The sequence below is a fragment of the Cyprinus carpio genome, chromosome B19 (assembly GCF_018340385.1).
Source record: "Cyprinus carpio isolate SPL01 chromosome B19, ASM1834038v1, whole genome shotgun sequence".
NCBI classification, from domain to species: Eukaryota; Metazoa; Chordata; class Actinopteri; order Cypriniformes; family Cyprinidae; genus Cyprinus; species Cyprinus carpio.
The window spans coordinates 16,992,713-17,018,432 of record NC_056615.1 but is presented as its reverse complement, the minus strand read 5'-3'; the positions used below and the strand labels follow the sequence as shown (position 1 = coordinate 17,018,432).

The 25,720-nt window shown below is 35.4% G+C and overlaps 1 protein-coding gene across 4 annotated transcripts in view; it reads left to right on the top strand.

Annotated features, from left to right (window-relative positions):
- LOC109094683 (angiopoietin-1) overlaps nucleotides 1–24,038 on the top strand; it is a 141,725-nt gene extending 117,687 nt beyond the window's left edge. For all 4 annotated transcript variants that reach the window (XM_042744741.1, XM_042744739.1, XM_042744740.1 and 1 more), the window contains 5 exons: nucleotides 4,323–4,450; nucleotides 5,888–5,989; nucleotides 9,613–9,779; nucleotides 18,472–18,602; nucleotides 21,567–24,038. In XM_042744741.1, coding sequence (XP_042600675.1) covers nucleotides 4,323–4,450; nucleotides 5,888–5,989; nucleotides 9,613–9,779; nucleotides 18,472–18,602; nucleotides 21,567–21,730 — 692 coding nt within the window. In that variant the 3' untranslated portion in view covers nucleotides 21,731–24,038. The remainder of the gene's footprint in view (nucleotides 1–4,322; nucleotides 4,451–5,887; nucleotides 5,990–9,612; nucleotides 9,780–18,471; nucleotides 18,603–21,566) is intronic.
- The last annotated feature ends 1,682 nt before the right edge of the window (nucleotides 24,039–25,720 follow it).

Sequence of the window (25,720 nt, the reverse complement as noted above, 5' to 3'; positions counted from 1 at the left end):
TTGGTAGTGAACAGCATGAAGGTATATGTTATGAATATGTTCTGTAATGTGTCATTGTCATTGAGTTTTGGCTCATTAAGATTTTGAAATGTTTTTGAAAGAAGCTTTCCAAGGCTGCATTTGATTATTTGATCAAATATACAATAAAAACAGTAATATTGTGAAATATTATTACAATTTACAATAAGTATTTTCTATTTCAATATATTTTAAAGTGTAATTTATCCCTGTGATGTAAAAGCAGAATTTTCAGCATCATTACTTCAGTCTTTAGTGTCACATGATCCTTCAGAATATTATTACAATTTACAATAAGTATTTTTTATTTCCATATATTTTAAAGTGTAATTTATCCATGTGATGTAAAACAGAATTTTCAGCATCATTACTTTAGTCTTTAGTGTCACATGATCCTTTAGTGTCACATGATCCTTCAGAAATCATTCTAATATACTGATTTACTGCTGAAGAAACATACTGGAAAAACAGTATTTATTTGAAATACAAATCTTTTGTAACATTGTAAATGTCTTTACTGTCACTATTGATCAAATTCATCCTTTTGATTTTATTCATCCTTGCTGAATAAAAATAACATTTTTTTTTTCATAAAAACTAAATAAATAAAAAATCTTACCGACCTCAAACTTTTGGGTTTGTGTAACTATGGTTGATATCTACTGCTCTGTTCTAGTTGAATTGTTTGTTGAACATGAAGTCATTGTTTTGGAGGAATCCCAGGTCCCACACTTACAAATTTATACTATAAATTAAATGCTTATTTATTTTCACGATCTGACAGTAAGAGAACACACACAGGAAAGAATATCAGCACATATTGGAACACCCTGCAGCTTCTTGGATTTAGACGTTCCTATTTGTACATCAGCCAATCACGCTAAATGAGACCATTTTTGATTCCAGCTTGGTTCTGATCTGTGCCTGGACTTGAAACCTAAATAAAACTTCACAATTGGGTTCATTTAGTGGGTCAATTGAGCGTATAAAATACAGTTTTGGTTCACTGTGGTTTGTCGTAATGGTAAGATGAGACCCATAACATGATTTCTTGGTGATTTTAACAAGTAAGCATAATTGTGCACATTACCAAACAAATTATGATAAATGGAGATTTTAAATAGCCCTTTGTTGCATTGTCCAGCTCCAGTGTGCTGTAGGGGTCATTTCCCTGACCTCTGGCTGAATTCGTCAAACTCAATGACTCCTGTGGGACGGCCCGTCCAAATAGGTGACAAGGAAGGCACCGTAGGTCTCTTAGATTGCCTGTCTGAAATCATGACTAAACTAAACTTGCAAAACAATGTTCTAGTAAAGCTCTAAACTCCCTTTTTGGGAAAAAATGAGAGCAAGCACTGTTTATCGTGCTGCTTTTCTCATTCAAACATGAATATGACATTGTTTAATGTGCTTAACCTTCATGTAACTAAATATTTGAAGTTCACTACAAGTTAACTGCCTTGCCATGTGCGTCAGAAGAAGAGATGTGATGGTTTTAAAACACTGTACAGCATCTTTGATTGCAGTGAGTTCAAAAATGCAAAGCTGTTATTTGTGAAAATATTATTTGAAGGAATATTAAGGGTTATTATGAAAAATATAATAAAAGCACAAACTCATTAGATTACATTTTTAGATATAACTGTTCTCCCCTTTGGATAGCTGTAATAAATCCCTATTTGATAATTATTATTTACTCACCGGCATTAATCATATTTTGTGATTAGAAGAACAAAATATTGTTTTCTGTCTCCGAATTATGTTCACTAGGGACAGGCTATGACTCATGAAAATATACTATAAAAAAGTAATATGTCAGAATATGATTTTTGGGTTTGGGCACACATTATGATGGTTTATTGCTTAGGAAATGTTTTTAAAAATACTCATTATTGCAGTTCTGCTCGCTCAGCTGGTGGTCATCATTCTCACGGTCTCTCAGTCCAATTGAAAGAATCAGACTTTATCGTCTCAGATGTTTATATAAAGATGCAGTGCAGTAGTTAGAGTTTTCGTTTTGCCAGGGATTTTGAGTTCTTGCTTATTTTAAACTTCATTTGGTGTCTGCGAGCGTGTGGAGAATCCTGATTTATAAAATCACTCTACTTGGATGTTCTTTTCACATCAACTGGTTCCAAACAAAAGTCCCAACTGAACCACCAAGAATTCAAATGTAAATAAATAATGTGATTATAATTTTATGAGCCGGGACACAAGCTGTTTAACAGCTCAATTTACCATAGTTTAGCTAAGATTTAAATGTAAAGTTGTTCCTGGGCATTCAGACGTGGTCAGAAGTCCATGTTTTGCAAAGATCCAAGTACTTTGTGCCATTAGTTAGGACCGAACTCCAAATTCAACATAAGAGAACCCCTAAGCATTTTCAAATATTTCATAACTACAAACACTTGGATTAATCATGATCACTTGTTATTTGAATGTGCAATAATTTGCATAATAATATGAATTTTCATTTTATTTTATTTTATTTTATTTTATTATTGACATTGCTAGCACCATGCATTATTGTTTATCTTTATGATATTTTATGGTATTTTATTTTGTTTATATTGTACATTTTATTTAAATCATATTGTATTACATTTTCCCATATATATTTATTTAAATGTGCAATTATGAGTATTAGGCTTTTTTTTTTTTTTATTTATTTATATATTATATTTATTTATTTGTTGATTAATTTTTCATTATACATTTATTTTTACAGCAATAAATATTAGGATTTATTTTCTTTTGTTAACGTCGTGTTTTGTCTTTGCTTGGGTTGAACTTGTCTGTCGCTCTACTCTCCAGTCCTGCCACTTTCAGCTCCTGGCTATAAGCGGTAAATTGCCGTTGTCTGACACAGCTGGGTTTTTGTTGTTTTAGACGCCGCAGTGCGAAGTTCCCCTCTGTCAACCTGTCACAGCGGGAGATCCTTGTCACTGACACTCAATCCTTTACCGAAGCGGCAGGAAAAATATCCCTGAATGAAGGGTCGCCCGCCCAAGCCCTCCGTCCTGTGACAGGGATCAAAGTTCTGCCTAAACACCCCTGACACGTCTCTCTTAGCAGTGACATCTCCTCTTCTTAAATAGTCCCAACAGAAACAACAATAGTGTGAAAACTGAGATGCGGTCTTTAGCCGTGAAAGAAAAAAAAGTAGAGGGGAATCGGAAGGAATTTCCATCTATATAACTAGGACACGGTGGGTAAATATAAACCACTTGTTATAACAGGAACTTGAAATTTATAGCTTGTAGTATTTTGTCCGCAGACTCTTGCTTGGTTTCAAAATATTGGCGGCGTAATTGTCTGCAGATGGAAAGAGACGCAGCTGTTGGCTTGCAGAGGTCTGTCAGAGCCAAGCTGCTCCTCTCCGAGAGCCGGAGATCAGCACTTTGATTAAAAGACTTTCACACTTAGAAATATGTCAGTTACTGGAAGAAGATCATGTTGATAATGCAAGCAAACTTGGAAGTCCTTGCTGTTGCTGTCCTTTGTAGTTTCAAAATAATTCTAACCAGATTTGAAATCCTGCATGAAAACCGATACAATATTTTGAATTTGCCATGACTCTGTGTATTATTTATTCCATTAACTCAGGATGTGATTTATTCCACAGCGTGTAATATTTTTCAACATTATTAGTTCTGATATTGTACAGCAGTGTCATTTTCGGCTGTGCTTACATATTTTGAACTGTTTGAATGGGTTAGTAACATGAAACAGATATTAAGTGCGGACAGCTTTATACACATCCCTCCATGTAGGCCTGCTGACAGAAGCTAAAGAAATAAATACTGTATACTCATTGTCAATCACAATTATGCGTTTATAAATAATCCTGTTCTATGCATATATACGTACAGGATTCCTTTTTAGGAGCTGTTTCTGGTCCAGCTCCAGAACATTCCACCTTAAACCCTCTTTTATTAAATTCAAGGAGGTTGATGTAAATTATTCAGGATTAAACTGTCGCACAGCTCAGTGGGTCTCGAAAAATAGCTGTCACCTGCTAAGATTTGAAAGGTTCGTTAAAACATCATTAGGCTGTTTGTCTACAGTATTGCTGTCTTGTTGAAATGGAAGTCACGGCGTTGACATGTTCTGTTTGGCTGAATATGAGGCTCGGTCATGCTGTGCGAGAGAGTGAGTGGAAATTGTTTTATTTGTTCAACGCATCAGGGCAGATCCACAGACATTTTCTGATGTGCATGTACCAATATAAACAGTTCCATTTATTATTTCTCTGATCGTTTATGTTTTTACTATTTCTAACATGGTTTTCTTTTTGTATTTAGTGGTGCCAAACAGCACAAAGCAAGCTGACGAGGAGAGGAAGTTCCGGGACTGTGCCGACCTCTACCAAGCGGGTTTCCAGAAAAATGGAGTTTACACTATCAACATTAGCCCACAAGAGACTAAAAAGGTAGGAATTCTGTTTTCAGATCAGCTATGCTGGAATAATATGATATCAAGAGGTAAACATAATGGCACAACTTTCAGGACTGAGATTTTATAGTGGTTGTAAAGTGGTGACCCAAATGATAAAATGATAACTTGAAGTCCTCTACTGTTAAAATTGTCTTCAGCACAGAAAAGACAACACAGAAGTCACATAAAAATCATACCTGCATGACATCAAGACCACAATTTTTTGCATAAGATCACGAACATCTAAAGAAATCTTAGAAATTTTTTTTTTTTTTTTTTGATGTGGTATTCCATTGCATGTTGATCTGACTAGTCAGTTAGTTCTAAAACTACTGTCGACTAAGAAGAAAGTTTACATATAAGCCAATTACACGTCCTGCTTCCATCCACAGATTTTTATCTAGGTTTTGAGATATTCCATTAAAAAGACCAAGTTAACACCAAGATGCAAAAGAAAACAAAAAATAACACAGACAGTTAAAGAAATCTTTATTTGTTTTGATTTGATGTATTTTATGCCTATTTTTATTTGTATTTTACTTTTTGCATTTTGAATTTGTTTTACTGCTTACTTCATTTTAAATATAAGTGAAAGTAATTGCAACATTAGCTGCATTTGTTTTTTGTTTGTTTTACTGATTTTATTTTAAATTTGCTCTTAATTATTATTTTAATTTAGCATTGTTTTCCTGCTAATTTTAATAACCCCCATCCCACCCCATTGCCATCATTTACTCACCCTCATATTGTTCCAAAACTGTATGACTTTGTCTTGTTTTCTGTGGTCTATGCAACATAAAAATATATTTTGAAAAAAAAAAAAAAAAAAATACAATAGTTTGGTGTCAGGCAGGGTACATTGTATGTGGTTTTGTCAAGTAGCCTAAAATGTGCTAGTGTACATGTGGTTACATAAATTTACTCATTTTGTTCTGGTCAAAAATACAATTTAATATGATTGAATCAAACTGACTATTATGTGGACACTAACAAAAATCATTTTTAAGGGTGAAGTGAGGTAGAAGTGCACATTTTCACCTTTTACAGAGTGAATGTGTGTGAGAAAGGCTGCATCCGTGAATGTAAATATCTGACCCTGTATATCTGGTTTTGGTGTTGCTCCAGCCACCGATTCTGGATTAATTGCAACCAGGTTGGTCTGTGTGTTCAGCTGGGGGTGTGTGAGGTGACGCCATGGCTTTCTACCCACTGTGCTAGATTACAGCCAGGTGTCCCTGAGCGCCACAGCTTTGATCTCAGGCCTGCTACTCGACCTCTCCGCTAATCACTGTTTGGAGAAGTCACTAAGCTAATGGGGTATCTGTTGTTGTTATAAGGATATACAGATCCATAAGGTCAAGATAAATGGTTTGTGGTATTTCCGTCCTTCTGTATTTGTATGTGTGTGATGTGCATGTCTGTCTCCAAACAGGTGTACTGTAACATGGAGTCTGCAGGCGGAGGCTGGACTGTAATCCAAAGGCGTGAAGATGGTACCGTGGACTTCCAGAGAACATGGAAAGAATATAAAATGGTACGTAGCCATGTTCCTTTATTTCACTCACTCTGTAACGGTGGACATGGTCTTTATCGTTTTTATTTAAGCAACGCAGATGGATGATGTATCTTCTCTGTTCATCTGTTTTTGGTTTAGACTACAAAGAGTGAAGGATAACCATGACACCCTATAGAGTAGGAAACAGATGAGTCAGATGAGATAATGGGATTCTCCCTGTTCTTAGGAATGATAGTTTGCATGTAGTCAATGTTATTCTTTATTGGAAAAAAATAAACAGTATAAAATACAAAAGTCATAGTGAAACTGGGACATCAGTGCTGGCTTTGTTGTTGCTGCAACAGTCTGAAATGTAACAATTGTTACGAATATCAAATTACTCAATCATACGGGGAAGTCTTGGCCTAACGGTTAGAGTGTTGGACTTGCAATCCAAGGGTTGCGAGTTTGAGTCTCGGGCCTGCAGGTATTGTAGGTGGGGGGAGTGAATGAATAACATTGACTACAATAAAGAATAACATTGACTACATGCAAACTATCATTCCTAAGAACAGGGAGAATCCCATTATCTCATCTGACTCATCTGTTTCCTACTCTATAGTGCTCTCTCCATCATCAATAGCATGACTGAGGTGCCCTTGAGCAAGGCACCGAACCCCCAACTGCTCCCCAGGCGCCGCAGCATAAATGGCTGCCCACTGCTCCGGGTGTGTGTTCAATGCTGTGTGTGTGTGTTCACTGCTGTGTGTGTGCACTTTGGATGGGATAAAAGCTGAGCACGAATTGCGAGGTATGGGTCACCATACTTGGCTGTATGACACGTCACTTGTTTTTTTTTACTTTCAGACATTATTTGTAATAATGTAATGTGGTATTCCATTGAATGCTGATCTGACTAGTCGATTAGTTCTAACACTACTGTTGACTGAGAAGAAAGTGTACATTTAAGCCAATTACATATCTTGCTTTCGTCCAAAGATTTTTATGTGAGTTTTGAGATATTGCATTAAAAAGTACAGGTAAACACCAAGATGCAAAAAAAAAAAATAATAATAATAATAAAAATTACATGCAACATACAAATTTACATGCAGTGTACATTTTTTTTTTTTTTTTTTTTTAATTATTGTTTCTTATATTTAATTTTTTTGATATAGCTATGTTGATTGACTGGATCTCAAACACTTGACTAATGACATGCCTATTTTTTTAATATTCAATTTGATGTTAATGAATGACAGCTATGTTTTTAAAAAGCCATGTCTTTAAACTGGACCTGTAAAAACGGCACTGAGTCCGTGCACTTCTCGCTAATGCTTTTATACGTAGTTTCTTTTTTTTCTGGTTTGGATCAAATGAAATATTGGAATAACTCCACCTCTCCTCATTTGTGTATCCGCTCCAGCCAGTCACTATCAGCACCATCAAGGTTTTTATTTCTCTTTTCCCAATCAGTTTCCCAAAGGAAGATGGGAGAAACTCTTCATCAGAATGGAATCAGATATTTAGACTATGGGAACAACTGTTCCTAGGTTTTGGCAGTGTTAATCTGACTTTTCTCCATTCCTCTCTACAAGAGAAAGGGTTTTGGACAGGCCACTTTGAATGGCTATTACTGGAATGATACATAGCAACTGTGTGCGTTGTTGAGACATCGATGCTGTGTTGTATAGAAAACCACACACCCAAGAGAACTCCCAGTTTTAGGGTATAAAATAACAATTGATCTTCGTTTTTCCTCTACATTACTCACATAAGGAATGATGCGGTTTCATGGGGAGAAAGCTTCTCAGGGACGATCCCATGCACAGAGACCAAACTTCCAGGGGGAAAACCCAATCAGAACAGAGAAAGCACCCCTGGACAACATAAACAGATACAGGTTATGGAAAAACAGCCATCAGATTTCAGGCACATTACAAGGATTTTTGGAGGACAGACCCTCTTTATCCTCACAGGGGTGCTACAGGCAAAACGAAATACTCATGTTTACTGCACTGATACTCTTGCTCATCAATCACATGCTCCCATGAGCCAGCAATTAATAAGTGAGAAGAAGGTTTCAATCAGTCTGTAACACAATATGAGTGATATCATCGTCACTTTGCCTGTAGCATGGTTCATTTTGGTTGTATATAAACTTATATAGGCGTTGTTTAATTATTTAACCCTGTGATACAGTATAGCCATATGACAACATTATTTTCTTTCATTGCTTACTTGTTTCTCATCCAATAATATGACCTTTGATTTTCCCTTTCAAACCTCCCTTTGCAGGGGAGATCTCTGCTGAAGTTCTCCACCAATTCGTCTGTTAATAAATTTCACTGTTTCTTCTAATTTACGTCATGACATAGTTTTACAAAAAATATTGATGTTTACATATGACAATGCCTTATTGTACTGGAAAAATGGCTGTGTCGCATTTACTCCTTGATAATGTTTATGCTGGCATCAATTATATTACATTTATTCATTTATTTGGAAGCGCTTTCCATAATACAATTGCATTTATGCATAAACAACACAATTTGATTTGTATTTATTCTTTTCAGACAAAAATGAATACAGAAATGTTTTATTGGAAAAGGCAAAAAAATAAAAATAAATAAAGTGTTAGCTGTTGCAAACTGCAACAGTGATAAAGTCTTTTTGGAAAGAAGAGTTTTTTTAATGCTTTTAGGAAAAACATTGAAGAACCTTTCAGTTCAGAATTTGAGTTTCAAGTACACAAATACATCGGTTAATTCCGAAATGTCATTTTAATTTTAGGATGATTTTTAACACCATTTTCCATGTAATTCATTTGCTTATACATCTTTTATACATTTCTTATTTATATAAAGAACACAATTTGTACCATGCAGGGTTAAAATAATACATGATGGTATGCGTATGTTAAAATCCATTCAGCACTCATGATTTCCAGTGCCCTCTTTGGAAATTTTCTCATTTGCTAGAAGCAGGGAAAGGTACACTAATTACAGATTTTGCTCATTAAAGATTTGTATTCGCACTTGGATATGGTTCTGTTACGCTGTACTGTACTGTCGCTAGCACCTGCATTGCATTATGACATGATTCAGAAGCCTTTCTGCAGCTGTTTAGAGCTGAATGGATCGATTACAGACATGGAAACTCGTCCAAAATGTCTTTTGGAAGCAAAAAAAATGACTGTTAAATGATTTTAATTTTTTATTTTTTTGGTCATGTGTGTTTGTGTCCATAGAAATGACAAGAGACAACATACTGCTTCTCATCTAAGTCATGTCATGCACTACATGTTTAATCAGATACTATATACACAGTTCTGCATTTCTCATTGGCATTACAGAAAAAATCGTATATTAGTGCTGTGAATGTCATGTCATAATGTAGTGTGTTTTCTCAGTCTTTCCAGATCTGATGCAGCCGTTAAACATTAAGTCTCAGAAACGGACCAGTGGTTATTGATACCTTCATGTGTCAAAATCTGTAATTATTATCTCAAGAAAATGATGAATAGTGGAATTCCATCCCTGTGTTGAATCTATTAGGCTTGAAATATCTTGGACAGGATTTTCTTTCCCACTGCTTTATCCAATGCCTCCCGTGACCCAAGTCGATACTTAAACTGACCCGGAGTCCACCCTCTTTTCTAGGGCTTTGGGAGCGTGTCGGCTGAACACTGGCTGGGAAATGAGTTTGTGCACATTCTGACCAATCAGAAGCAGTATGCCCTCCATGTGGAGCTGACCGACTGGGACGGACACCAGGCCTTCTCTCAGTATGATAGTTTCCACATCGACAGTGAAAAACACAATTACAGGTACTTTCTGCTTTTTAAGTGAATGCTGCTCATTATTTTAATGCAGGCTTGAAATATATATTGCTCAACAGCTCATTAATTACTGATTCGAACAGTTCAGAAAGTTATAAGGGTTTATATAAAAGACCCTTTATTTTAGGTTTTTATATACTGAACCGTTCTGATGTTTGGGTTCGGTACGATTTTTAAAAGTTTTTTGAAGAAGCCTTTTATGCTTACAAAGGCTGGATTTGTTTGATTGAAAATACAGCAAAAAAATAATATTGTGAAATATTACTACAATTTAAAATAGCTGATTTTTATTTCGATATATTTTAAAGTACAATTTATTCCTGTGATGACAAAGCTGAATTTTCAGAAACTCCAGTCTTTAGTGTCACATAATCCTTCATAAATAAATAATTAGTAAAAATAAATAAAGATACAAAATGCTTATAGGTATATGTTTATATATGAAATGTATATGAACCATTACGTTATATTTAGTTTGTGGGAACATCTCGGGTAAGATGAAAGTGTTGTTGTTCTTAAAGCATGATGATAAGTTCCTGCGTTCATTCATAGTTTTACTCTCTCTGGGATTTTTAAATGCTTTTCATGGGTGAAGCTATGGGGAGGAATAAAGCTATTTGCTTTAATTCCATCTGGGTTTGAATTAGGGTCGTCACGCGAAATGATTCTCCTTTTTTTTTTTTTTTTTTTTTTTTTTTTTTTTTTTTTTTTTGCCCTGTTAACCACTAAGATTTCTTATTTTAAAATGCAAAAAAAAAAAGAAAGAAGTAAGAAAGTCAAACATAGTTTTTGTTCATTGCACTTGTATCTCATGCATAGGCAGGTGAACACTTACGAGCTCTCAACTTCAAATTATTTGGATCTTAGCAGGGCTGTGGTCCATGGTGTCTTGCACACTTGGCTGGCCCATAGTGGCCTGTGCTGGTAAAGAGTTTCAGGAATCTAATCAGCATTCTCATCTCTAAAAATAGATTTGTTCTCTCAAACTGTCATGCTATGGTAATCACACACTGCCTCTTGAGAATACTGGCCGAAACAAACTCTTTCTTTGGCCCAGGACAAAGTGTGCAAGAGGTTGCCACCTCTGGCAATTCAGATTAGACCTTCAGATTCCGACCTGACAACCTTTTTTGTTTGTGTATATAAAAAGCACAAGTGGTAGATGTAGCATGCAGATAGGCCTGTCTAGTATGTTTGCTTTTTGTAAATCCTAGCAGCGTCAGCAAAATCTTTACAGCCTGTTTTTTAGAAGTTTTATGCTGTTCCAGTGTAGTTTGTGCTCTCAAGTGCTGGTTTAGTCAGTTGTATCATATAGGAAAGTTGGGTTATTAGGTAGATACAGGCATAGCTCACCCAAAAACAAAATTTGTCATCATTTACTTGCCCTCATGTCTTTCCAAACCTGTGTGTTTCACAAAAGAAAGAAAATCATACAGTTCTGGAATGACATGAGGAAGAGTAAAAATTATCATATTTTTATTTGTGGGTGAACTATCCCTTTAAGAATGAAGGGTGTAAACACCATGCACACATACTGTACATATGCACACACACACACACACACACATAGTCTATGGCACATAAAAGCACATTAAAATTCCACAAGCGTGTGCTTGAATCTGCAAAGGATAATTTAGAACTTAACATATTACGATGCATAAGCATTTCTATTTGTCAGAACCAACGTAGAGACTTTCCAGTTGGAAAATATTTGTCTGACTGCCAGCCACTTGCATTCGCTTAAATTTAAAGCTAGTTTACAAAAGAGTTTGTATTAGAACAGCAGTAATTGCATATAGAAATAATGGAGCATAATCCCATAACCTAAACCATGAAAAGGACTAACTGTCAAGCTTATTAGATTTTTTCAATACTAATGATTTCCAAACTACATACAGGGTAAAGGTTAAAGTGAACAAATAGCACTTGGCTGAATGTATACCATGCCAAAACAATAAATTTCGAATAATGACCATCTCCTTTTTTTCTTGACATAACCAATTTTCTGCAAAGGTCCGAGGCAATAATTTTAGGTATATGAGGGAAGTGAGATGTGTGAGCCAGTAAATCAGTCAGCATTATTACACAGTAATATTACAAATGCATATTAGTTTTGCCACTTCAATAATTTGAATAGTCAATCTCTAATGTTACATTTAAACTGAGATCATTTTTATTCTTTAGTCAAAGTCAATAACTTTTTATGTTATTATGCACACTACTAAAGAAAAGTTTGGTGTAATTTTGTTTTAATTACATTGTTTTTTTTAAAGAAAATATTACTTTTATTCACCAAGGATGCTTAAAATTAATCAAAAGTAACAATAAAGAAATTCTATTTCTATTTAATTTTAAATCACATTTGAAAATATTTTGAACATTTAAAATTGTATTAATATTTGTTAAAAAAATTGTAGTAATATTTGTATAAAAATACATACTTGTAAAAATAGAATGTATAGCCTGAATGCACTGTAGGTTGCTTTGGATAAAAGTGTCTGCTAAATGCATAAATGTAAATGTACATTTCACAATATACTGTATTTTTAATAAAATAAATTCAGCCTTAATGATCATAAGATACTCCTTTCAGAAATATTTTTTGCAAGTATATACTACTTTTGCTTGTATATACTAGAATGTCAGAATATATATATATATATATATATATATATATATATATATATATATATATATATATATATATATATTTGTGTGTGTGTGTGTGTGTGTGTGTGTGTGTGTGTGTGTGTGTGTGTAAAGGTGTGTTTGTGTGTTTTTTTTTTTTTTTTTTTTTTACGTTGTGTGTGTGTGTGTGTTGTTTCTTGTGTGTGTATTTTTGACCTTTGTGCTACAACATGGATTTAAGTGAAGAATATTTCAGCAACAAAATCAAGTGTAGACTGAGACTAGTGTAAACAATAAAACAAGATGAAAATCAGATTTTGGCATGGAAAAAATAACCTTTCCAATTAAATTTTTCTTGTGCATTCTTTTGGCAAACCTCAAGTATAGTTATCTACCGCTATCACAAAGTAATGTTATATGCCTCAGTGGTGCTAACTGACCACAGCTCTGCCCTATGCAGACTTTTTAGGCTTATGCAATGGAAAATTCAACTGGTTTCAGGAGCACTGAATAGGAAGACCATGACAGCAATTGTGAAAATGATCAATGCCTGTGACACTACACTGACTTTTGACATGGGTGTACCACAGGGTCACTGTCTCAGTCTCGCAATTTAGTTTTGACTGGTGAACAATGGACAGCATTTGATTTACTAGGGATTTTACAATAATTGGTTTACATCAGCCACAATGGAAGTGCATGTCAACTGCGGTGGATCTGGCAAAACAATGCATCCATTCAATATAATTGACATAATCATTTTGATACATCTGCAGTGACACATTGGAAAATATCACACACACACACACACACACACACACACATATATATACAGTATATGGACCTCCAGGTATTATAGACTTACGTATATGAAATTATTTTAACTGTCAGACTGCTGCATCTTTGTGTATAAGTGCTATATATTTTTCCTTCACTATTATGTAATATTCTCTATCCTGTAATACAGAAAATTGTTTATTTTAAAACTGCATAACCTGAGGAAGAAAAATTAAGCAGGGCAAAAAGGAGAGAGTAAACTGACAAGAAGAAAAATACCCATTACACCATTTATGTCATGTATAAAATTTCTTGACAATTTTGAGAGCGCTGTTGCAGATGCTGCTGATAAACATCAGCTCTTATTACAGTCATGTTTACACAACTTATGAATTCTGAAGCTCCTTTATTTCGGGGAGTGTAACAATCAGCTAAATGGATCTTGAGCGTAATTGTTTCAAAAGATCAGTGCTGTGCTAATGTTAGCTTGGCACCTATACAGTGCTCTACATCACTATTGAATGTGATCATAAATTACATTGCCAATCTCCAGCCGAGCAGAAGCATTTTATTCAGTTATTTTAAGAGTTTATATATATATATATATATATATATATATATATATATATATATATATATATATATATATATATATATATATATAGCAGCCGGTTTGTTTTTTTTTAATTGTATGAGTGTTGTGTGAGCTGGAATTGGTGAGAGCCCAGTGTTTTGTTTCTAGGGTGAACCTACACAAGGAAAGTTATGGAGGATAGGAGACCTGACAGTGCTGCTGCAACCTTTTTTTCCCATTGGGATGGGGTCATGCCGGGGGGTCAGTCTTGTTCATATTCTTGGGCTGCATGCCACTGACCCAGCGCCAATGCCCACAGCACTGACAGACACCCAGACTCTGCCTGTGTTTACATGGCTGCTTTGTATATTGATTGAGTAGAGTGTGTATATCCCTGCTGAGAAGACCTGCTTAAATCAGCTCAGTCCAGGCTGATTTGTGCCAGCAGAGCCACAGTGTAAGTCTTGCTGGTTAACCTACAGTAGTTTAAAAGTTTGGTGGGGAAACTAGCATTCCAGGATCCCATGCTGGGAATCAGCAACCAGAACAAAACATATGCTGATGACCATGATGATCTTTTTTGCATAAGCGTGTGTTTGTGTGGGCATTCTGAGTAAAATATGCATAAGTTTTAAATTAGGAGAGAAGATGAGGTACAAAGTAATTGAGGGAAAAAAATCAGTAGAAAAGGCGAACAGCAGTTAAAAGCCCAAATAAACTCACTGGAACGTCAGCATTTTAATATTTTATTGCTCACAATGTACTTGACTCTGTTTTAAAAAACAGTCTTAAAAATAGAAGACCTAATTCTCAATAGTCAAATGCAATGAGGGGTTGAAAACAAAAACTTCCTTCATATTTTTTGTTTGTTTATTGAATTTAGAGAGGTTTTTTTTTTTTTTTTTTTTTGGTGGTGGTGGTGTTTAAATTTTTTGTATGTTTTGTTTTCTGTTGTTTTTAATTAATTAATTGAAACTGAGAAAGCACCTTAAGTAAACATGTTCATTTGTGACCCTGGACCACAAAAACCAGTCATAATTAGCATGGGCATATGTGTAGCAAAAGCCAACAATACATTGTATGGGTCAAAATGATAGATTTTTCTTTTATGCCAAAATCATTAGGATATTAAGGAAAGATCATGTTCCATGAAGATATTTTATAAATTTCCTACCGTAAACATATCAAAACTTAATTTTTGATTAATAATATGCATTTCTAAGAACTTAATTTGGACAACTTTAAAGGCGATTTTTGGGAAAGCTTATTTATTCAGCTTTCAGTTAAAATTACCCATATGACTGGTTTTGTGGTCCAGGGTCACATTTGATCTTTAAAATAGTGCCTTGTGGCTTGAGTAAAGCATGTATACTGTACCTGAAATGTTACTTACTGTATGTCACAATCTACTACCAAGAGTGACTGAATATATGCACAGACACAAGTGATGTCAAATCGCAAGATATGTCTGCTTTTCAGGTCCTAGAAAGACATAATTGTGCTACAGTATATGTTTGTTTTTGAAAGCAGATGAAATGATTTTAATTTAATATCTTTTGTCCAGCCAAGTTTTAAATCCACAGATTTTGCAAAGATCACTTCAGCTGTGTCTGGTGTGAATTTTGTATGGAGGTCTTGGCACACACACCCTGAAGGCTGTGAACTCTCTGCTGAAGCATTAAAAGTGTATACTATCAATATCACAAGGTTCTTCCAAAGTGCTGTCAGCAAAAGGGCGCACAGAAAAATTTCAAAGGTCTCCTTTATTGACATCCAGTTTTTGTACATTATTTGCTCAATGTTATATCCAGATGAGGTCAAAAAGAAGTAACCGTGAATTATCAGTTTGACCTAGTAGATGAAAATAAAATTTTAAGCTGTTTTGGGCCAGCAAAAGGGCGCAGTAACTGTCATTAGACTATCTTTAAGATGCTGTATACAGTGTTTCATGTTTCAAGAGACAGCCTAAATTCCACAGCAACGCTACCAAATTAAAGAAATATTACCGCTGCAGGATCGTTGCATGTTTCAGATTGGATGTGATAGATTAAAGGCGCACGGCAGGAGCTAACCATAGGTTCCTCTCAGGAGTGGGCCTCACGCTTATCACACTACACTATGATGGGTTTTGACATGTCCCACAGCCGCAGAGAGGAAACGATATGTAAGGCTTTTTATTTTCAGTCTTTGGCAAGGGGCTCTGACGCATGGACCCCTATGGCACGTGTGAATTACAGCACTCAGGTTTTTGTTTTTCTGCTGCTGTACTGTAAAAGGCCTGTGTATTTGCTTCCTGCCTTCTTTTAGATTGTGTTGCTGAATAATAGTTTAGGTTTTGGATCATGTTCATCGGATGGACATGATTTCAACTAGGAAAAACACATCCATACATCCTCTTTTACTCAGAATAAACACCGCATATCCGGTGAGGAACATTACCAAACTGCCATCATTTCAGATTAGGAAAATAAAATGACCGGACACCAGAACACTTCCCTCGGGGTGCTGTTGTGAAACACCAAATAAATCTCATTCCATTCTCAGTTTTCATCACAGCTTTTCCTAGTAAGGCTTGGACTGATTCAGCAATAGTTGATTGAAGCTGGTGAGAAGGAGGATAAGGAACAATATCCTGTGTTGGCCGTGCAGATGTTTGAGCTCAAAATTGAAACAAAGTCCATAGCATGACATGACATTTGTGGGACAACAGTAACTGAATGCACACGACTTAAGTGTGTTGAAACTTCAGTGACTGGAGACGAGCAGGTGTGTATTTATTCACCTGGTTTTTGTGTGTGAGGGACTTGATCTGAATGCTTTGAACCAGGGTTTTTCAACTGGAACAGTTTTGTAAAGCACTGTTTGATTCATATCTATCAATAGTCTGTCCAAAATTTTGGGGTCAGTAAGTTTTTTTAAGGAAATTAATACTTTTATTCAACAAAGATGCATTAAATTGATCAAACATTACAGTAAGGACATTTATAATGATTCAGAAATATTTTTTTTATGTAAATACTGTTATTTTGAACTTTCTATTAATCAAAGAATCCTGAAAATATTAGGTTTTGACTACTGTTTTCATTAATAACTTAATATTAATAAAAAAAAGTTTCTTGGTTGCTGAAAATTCACCTTTGCCCTTTCAAGAATAAATTGCATGTCAAAATAAAACACAAATCATATGTTTTAAATAATATTTCACAATATTCCTGTTTTTACTGTGTTTTTGATCAAATACATTCTGCCTTAGTGAGCATGAGAGACTTCTTTCAAAACATTTTTAAACTTTTGAAAGATATATGTTAATTAATATTCAATCACTTTTGAATTATATTGTAGCACACAAAATTGATGATTTATGTGCATCACTGCATAAGACAAAAAAAAAACTATTTTAAAAAAGTAAAAATCAATTTAAATTAATAAAAAGATTATTAAAAATGGTGTCTGGCTAAGGTCTATGAAGTGGTGAACTTGTAAAGTGCAGTTAAATTGTGCAGTTACAAGTCAAATTATGCAGTAACATGTTTGTGTCCGCCATTAAAGTTCTGAGGACGTCCTGGAAGTTTATTTCCTCATAAAAACTTAAACTTGACAAGTTTGACATCTTATACAGTATAGTAAATGAAGCATGCAGTCATTCTGAACGAGTGCGATCAGTATTGCATTTGTGTATTATAAAATGTCTGTTAAAATATAGTCTTTTAGTTTCAGCGAAGAACAAAATACATTGGTTTGGCATCAAGCATATCCGGAAACCACAAACAGCCAGTTCATTTATCTTTGTTTAGAGACTGCTACAACACACTTCATCTTAATGAACATGATGTCACTGAAGAAAGTTTGCAACTGATATTTGATGTGTGTGGGTGGCTTTAAAATGATTAGACAGCTTGTTATAAGAGAGTCTATGAGATGGATGATGTGTGAGGAACAAAAAAAATGTAAGAAAAAAATCCCACTTAACAATAAGAACGACAATCACACACTTGGCCTCTAAAGCCTGTTTTTGCATCACTGGCCTCTTTGGACATCCCTAAAAGCGTAACCAAAAATATATTTTCCAAGTAGCTTTCCAAGGTTCATCTTTATAAAGAGATTTATAAAGCTCACTCTCTACTGTCTGATCGTATTTGTGGCGATGACTTTAAGGAAATGATTTTGAGGGGCTGAACATGTTTCATTTGGTGTTCCTTTCATTGCTGGCATGCCCATGCAGTATAGTATTTTGGCTTTGAGTTTGACACTTTGGATTTAAAAAAAAAACAGTCAGAGGGGTAATAACCCTCAGGTTAAGACCTTGGGCAGAACTATTCCTGACACGATGAAGCAAGATGGGAAAATCAAAGGCCGCCCTCCAAACTCTGGGCGTCAGTGCTGCATAAAATTAAGCATTTGAATGCAAGCCTGCATTAAGTGAGGGTTTTGAATTGTAGATGGCTGGAGTTGAATTACACACGCTGTGTGGTTTCTACGTGTGCTTTAGTGTCTGGATTAAATGGCATGGGGTTCCCCGGCCAATACTATTAAAAACTGATGCTAACAGTAAAGAATGGGTCATGAGTGTGAAGGTAATCTGCATAAATCACTCATGGGTGTTTCTGGCAGTAATTTTTCTTGTCTAAGCCCTCCTTGATAACAAAGTCTTTCTCTGTGCTCTTATTTCTTCTCTTTTTCTCTGTCCTCCATCTGTCTCAGGTTGTTCCTGAAGAGCCACAGCGGGACGGCGGGCAGACAGAGCAGTCTGGCGATCCATGGCGCTGACTTCAGCACTAAAGACATGGACAATGACAACTGCACGTGCAAGTGTGCGCTGATGCTCAGCGGGGGTAAGGCAGAAATCCTCTGTTTTAGATCACTGCTGCTGAGTATATTCATCTATTCCAGCCGTACAAGCTTGTCTTGCTCTTGGGATACTCTAGCCTTGATCCTCAAAATCATACTGTCAATGCATGTAAAATAAAATCTTTTAAATACATTACAACTGGAAAAGTAGAACATATGCTTTTTTTAATGATATGCAGCTAGTACAGTGGATACTCAGAACAAACAGAATATGAATGATTTTAACATTTCTGTTAAAGATTTTTTTTTTTGTAAATACGAAATGCAAATCTTGTTGCATTTACTGTACTTGCCTGTCTGTTGCCAAACGATGAAATGACCTAGACCTAGGTCTCTGACTTAGAACAGAATTTATATTAGGATTCACTAAAAAGAATCATTAGTCCGTAATCAAAATGTGCTTGCCATGCTGTATTCTTCTGATTCATTAATAAGAACTGGTTCATGAGAGAACTGGTTCATTTATTTGGAAAGTGAGATGCACTTTATGTAAAAAAAAAAAAAAATTGAGGAATCAAAACACACTGCACTAAATGCTTTTCTCTGTAGACATTCTGTAAAATGTTCTATTCAAATCAGCAAAACTTAAGAATAGAACCCAATCATGAATCATTCTGTTTAAAAAAAAAAATCAAATTAACTACTTAAAGAGCTGCTATAATGTTACGCTCTACATATACTCTTGTCCCATAGGGAATTAAGACTTTGTGAAGTGTGCAGACAGTAGGTTCCAGTCTAAACACTGTCTGTGTCTATGTACACAGCTAACTGCTGCAATAGGACCATCTCATGCTTTCTTTTTGGCAAAAGAACTGCATAAGGCTTTGAGCAAGTTGTAATGAGGTCTTTGTGGACTTTCACATCCTGTGAGGAGTCTACCAGAATGGGCTGAACACCAAGTATCTGTAGGTCTGTATAGGACTCCCACAGTCTCTCCTAGTGGATGCAAACCACAGACAACTTTTGCTTTTCATACAGTAAGCTCTCAGGTCTCAAATCACTGTGCATCATTTAATAAAGCAGACATCGAGAGAAATGCTGTCCACCCAAATCTGCCATCACCTTCTCTGTCCTTGGTGGCCAAATGCTAAATAAGACCCTGACAGTGATTCATCTCTGAGATATTTAATATCAGTATGAGAACAAATGTGAGCCTTACAGTAGGATGACATGCATAAATCTGCTGTATGTGCAAGGGGATTTGGGCAATGCAATTAATAAAACAGAGTAGTGTTGCACTGAAAGGTTTTTTAATGAAAGTTTTTCATAAAAAACTGCGGAAATGTTTGAAATTGTCAGTCTCGAAGTAGAACCCTTTAAATTCTGTAGCTTAAGTGCTTTAATGAAAGACATATTGGTTCCAGCTCTGGTTTATATCATGAAATCAAACTTTTATCATTCTGTTGCCTCATTTCTTGTTATGCAGTGTGGTTAACAAGCTTATAAAACACATAGCCTAGAGACAACCGAGGACCTCGGCCAGCTAATGGCCTGAGATGAGAAGGCATAGTAACAAGTAGAATCCAATCAGTTTACTGTGTCAGTGAGAGCTGTGACAAAGGGCAGCGTATTTGGCTCATGGGACGGCTGTTAAAATGTCACAGATCTCTCTGCCATTTCAGCTTGTGAAGTGAAGCTCAAGTTCTTCATGAGATGTGCCAATACGGGCACTCTTTTTTTCTATATGTGTCTAATTGAATGAACAGGCCAGATTAATTTTAATAAATTTAATGCGCTGAAAAGTTGTACAGTTGTTATTATTAAGTACAACTACTAAGAATATTTTATTTTTGGCCACTTAAAAATATATATAAATATTTTAGATGAAAACAAGGACTAGACAAAAACTTCAAATAACATTTCAAGGAGCAATACTTAAATTATTAGATAAAACTGACTTATAAAAATGACAAAAACACATAACAAAATTACTAAAACTTAATTATAAACAAAACTGAAAATATATCAATAAAAGTTCATTCAAATAATGCTTAATGCTATCATACATTAAACTAAAATAACGCCACAGTGACTTCTTGCTTATAATGAAAGTGAACGCGGACCGAGGTCTGTCAAAAGCTTTAATATTAGTTTTTATGGCTATATTTTGAGTCCTATGATAGCTTTGTGTGAGGGAGTAGACTGACATTTAAGTTGTTGAACTAAAAATCTTGTGTTTTTAGCCTTGGTCACCATTCACCTTCATTGTATCAGGAAAAAAAATGCATGGAAGTTTTACTATAAATAACTAATTTCATGTTCCTCTAAAAATCATACAGCTTTTAAAAGACATGAAGATGAGTAAGTGATGACATTTTGGGAGACTACTTTTTTTAAATTCAAGCCCATCATATCAGGTCATCCCTCAGTATACAGCACATGCTATTAAAAGTGCATCTGTCAAGACAGACATTAACACAAATAACACTTCGAAATCCACAGAAGAGGCTTCTCAAACTCAAACAGCTGATTTAAACAACATCCTCTTTACTCTGTTACTTTCAAGTATATATATATATATACACTTTCCCTAAATACCTTAAAGGTTACCATCTCACTCACTCCTCACCTATACCACAGTGACCACATAGCACCTCCAGCTTCAAAGCTGCCTGCATAGCCTGACAAATACACAACTAGACTGTCAGCAATAAAAATAGTCGATAATCTGAAATAATAAACCAAAATAGTATCACACAAGTACAAGCAATATTTTAGGCATCTAGTTTCAGAAACCTACAAAGCTGTTAGCCTGGCCATAAGTGGCTTTTATGATGTGGTTGTATTTTTTTAAGAAAAGTACAGTAATTAAAATGACTCTGTTACAATGTATATATGATTTATGTTGTGTGGTATTACATTAGTTAGCTTTCTTTCAAGATAATGCGATCCTGAATATATATAACTGTATTACAAGTTGTACTCAATTGTAAATGTTTTTGTTTTAGGATGGTGGTATGATGCCTGTGGCCCATCCAACCTGAACGGGGTGTACTACAGACAAGGACAACATGTCGGAAAATTCAATGGAATCAAGTGGCACTATTTCAAAGGCCCCAGCTACTCTCTCCGATCAACTGTCATGATGATTCGACCAGCCGACTTCTCATAGTTCTTCTCAAATAGCCCAAAACATTTTAGTAAAGTGTTACTTTTTGGGCCCATGACATTATCAAGTAACACTGTATAAGTGGTTAGCTGCTTGCCATGTGGATTATGCAGCATTCTTTTGAGATAACAGCTCTCCAGGAAACAGGAATCCTGTGAATAGAAAGCTGTCCTATCACCTTTGTGGGACTACATGGGAGATGGCATGCTCTTTGGGAATTTAGGGCAGGAGCTGCCTTGGCTGGGCTTTTATTTTTAAATATCAGAGGTATAAATTTAAGTGCCATTTACTTGTCACTCAGGACCTGTGGACTGCTGAGGCAGGCACATCACCTTTGGTGGTAGTGGACTGGGTTGCATCGTCTAGCAATTGCCCCATGCTCATCTGGCTTTTGAGTCTCCAAGTGAATTTAATGCAGCTTGAATGTCCTTCAGTACCCTAAAAGGACCTATTAATGTTTAATACAAACATGTTGCACAATTATATTTGGGTTGTGATACTTCACATTTTTATGCTTTTTTATCCCAATATATTATTATTATTATTTTATTGTGTACTTTATTCCTGTCAAAGTGAAGAAAACCATAGCATGCAGCATTAATGGTGACTTACAGTGCTATTTACAAGGGACATTTTCGGCAAAGAATAGCACATCCATCCTCCAGCCTGATTGTATTGATTGTGTAAACTGCATATTATTATTGGCTTTGAACTTTGGTGACCTTTTAAACACATCATAACTTGGCATAACATTTTGAAATGCATGCCAAAGATCACAGCTATTAAAGATAATACCATAAAAATATTGATCTAATATTAATCATCGTTAGAACTGATGGAGTAAAGCCAATGGCACATACGGTACTGGTGCAGTATAATACATATAATAATGTTTTAAATGATTCAAACCATATTTTCTTTTGAGGATTTGTCATATTGGGATTGTTTTGCAATTGTATTTTGCAGCTCTTGTCTAAAGCAGTGTTGCTCTTACCGACAAGCTTGGATGAACTTATTGTAAATTTATCCTTAAACCTAAGACTATAGATTTGCAAAAGTGTTTAATAATTCTGAATGACTGCATTATTGAAAGGAAACGTTTTGATAGTTGGAGTCAGATAAGCATGTGAGTTTCATTTGTACATGAAGTTTATTTGTAGCAATCGTAGGGCTGGTTCACACAGACTGCATTTTTGTGTTTCGATATGCCACTTTTAACTGTTTTCACATATAAACATTTGCTAAATGGACATCTTTGACTGTTATGCTAGGTTTGCTACTTTTATAGCATTGTGTGCTTGTTGTTAACACGTCAAGTGAAGTTAAAAGTTAAAACCACATCTTTTCCATTCCATCCATTGAGTGAGCCATTAAGACTTTTGGTAACAATGTGCAATAAGGTTCCGTTGTTAACATTAGTTCAGTACATCAGTTAAAATAAAATAAATAAAAAATAAAAAAAAACCTTCTGCAGCAATTTTTTTTTTTTTTTTTTTGTCTTTGTTAATGGTAATTTCAACATTACTATACATTATTTAAATCCAAAGTTGTATTTGTATATTGTATCATACTAATTAATGGACCTGAGCCAACATGAACAAAGAGCAGTTGTATTTTAAATCATTAACAAAGATTAACAAATACTATAACAAATGTATTACTTATTGTGAAGTAAATGAATTAGCACTGTTAACTAATGGGACCTTATTGTAAACTGTAGCTGGACTTTACAAATGTACATCAATTCTGTTGATAAAAGTGTTTTGGTTTTTGGAAAAAAAAAAAACATTATTTGGTAAGACTTTTTGAGTTGGCAGGATTGTAAAAAGGTTATTTTTAGATTACTTACTTGCATGCTCACAGAAGTCATTTGAATACCATCAGAATTCCTATCTTTCTTAAAAGTCTGATAATACTCTTCCAGTAGATTGTTGCTATATGCAAGACTACTACTGTCTTCCCTCAAGTAACAACAGCATAGAGCATTTTACTGGAAAGTGGTAATTTTATTGTAAATCCATAAACTGTCTGGAAAGCTGCAGAATGGCATGTTTCATATCATACTCCAAATACTGTAATTTAGTGTGTTTAAAATTGCTTTTCAGAGGAAAGCACTGCTTTACATTTTTTTAATTAGCTCAGAACCATCAATATGTTCTGAATTAAAGAAGATGTAGCTAAAGTAACATTAATGGTATTGAGCTTGTTTGCCTGATTCAAATTTCATTTGCCATGTTATTTAAATGCCTCATCCTTTGTAACAATGTTCATGACTTTATTCAAAAAAATAAACTTGATGCCCCAAGCTTAGCTGGATAAGCAATTTTGAGTCATTTATTACTGCCTCTGGAATCCAGTCTTTCTTTTTCTTTCACAGAGCTATTCAGCATTTTCTATTTGGGTCACGTCGCTCCATAGACACAATATTTACACATGGCAAAAGAAAAAAATATAAAGGAGTTCAGTTTTTGGACAGAATGGGCCCTGAGCAAGCGAGCCACCTTTGTGTCCAGAGCGAGCAGACTGTTAGTTTTTCGCCACTCTGCCGTGACAGATTGCTGAGGTGTCAAACGATGCTGTCGGGGCCGCTAAATCCCCCCATAGCTGACATTCCTACACCCTAATCAAAGGGTTAAGCAAACGACGGGCGCCTGTAAACTGCCGCCTGTCCTTCAACACCTGAGCTGACCCACTATACCCTCCAGAATGCAGCCACCATCAGATGGGCACAGACACAAAGGAGGACCAACCGGGCCATGTTGAACCTACAAAAAGGAGAATCAAGAAGCATTCAAGATGTGTGATGGATTCAAGCCAACACATGATCTAACAGAAGAGGTGAGTTATGGTTGCCTTGCATTGCTGAGATATAGTTTAACATATGTATTGATGACACCACGATATCGTCCAGAGCTTAAAGTCTTATGTGACCAGGAACGCTAGGTGAAGGGCGACTCAGACGCCTCTCCGGTCCACTGGTGTTTCTGAAGACGGATCATTTCCTGTTTGCACAACCTGAATAGGGGGACAGGAACCCCAGAGGAGGAGCGGGACTGGTCTACTGACAAGCAATGGGCCTGACGCCAGATCAGACAAGAAAAGAGACGGTACCTGTAGAGTGAAAGGGTAGAGATAGCAACATCACACACCAGAACATGAAAATTTTTATTTCCAATAGCAACTGAAAATAAGGCCACCTGAATAAAACAAAAATATGCATGACTCTAAAAGTATGTTTCTGCATAGTCAAAGTTCCAGAAATAAACCAGATATAACCTTTTAATGAATAATGGGCCACAGTTCAGCAATCTTTTCCCTCAAGTTAGATTGAGGGAAGCAAACAGAAAAATGAATCTTCTGGAATTTCTTTGGCTCAGGACCACTTGAACTTATTCCCAGGGATAGTTTAAAACATGCTGAAGCTGTGGATTGCACCGTTTGGGGCTATTTTAAATGTTTTTTGAAATTCTTTCAACTTACTGAATTTATAGGGTTTAAACAACTACAACTATGGTTTCAGCATGTTCCATTCATTGTTTGTTCAAATTAGGATTAATGCAGAAAAACTGTTGTGCGAAAAACTGTTGTTCTGGCCTTGCTGTTTAACAGATGTAAACAGTTTATACAGTGTCATCACTTCAAAAAAAGAACCACAAATGTAGCCTGTAGGACTTTTGCGCCATACGTTGTGTGAAGAACCGACTGAAATGTAAGAAATTCAACCCAGGCTTGTTGTAAAAATGTGCAAGATTTTAGTTAAATAATATGACTACTTTTAGCAAGCGGTGCTAAAAGTGTGTTCAGATTTATTCGAAACACATGAATGTGAATCTTGCAATTTTTTTTTTCCACTGGTTGTCATACATATTGTGGCAGTTCAGAAGTGATATCCAGTGAGTGGTACTAAAAGGTTAATACTCCATTACATTTGAAAATAACATATTGTACCACCAACACTACATCTGATTGTTTGTGTTAACTGTAGTAAAAATA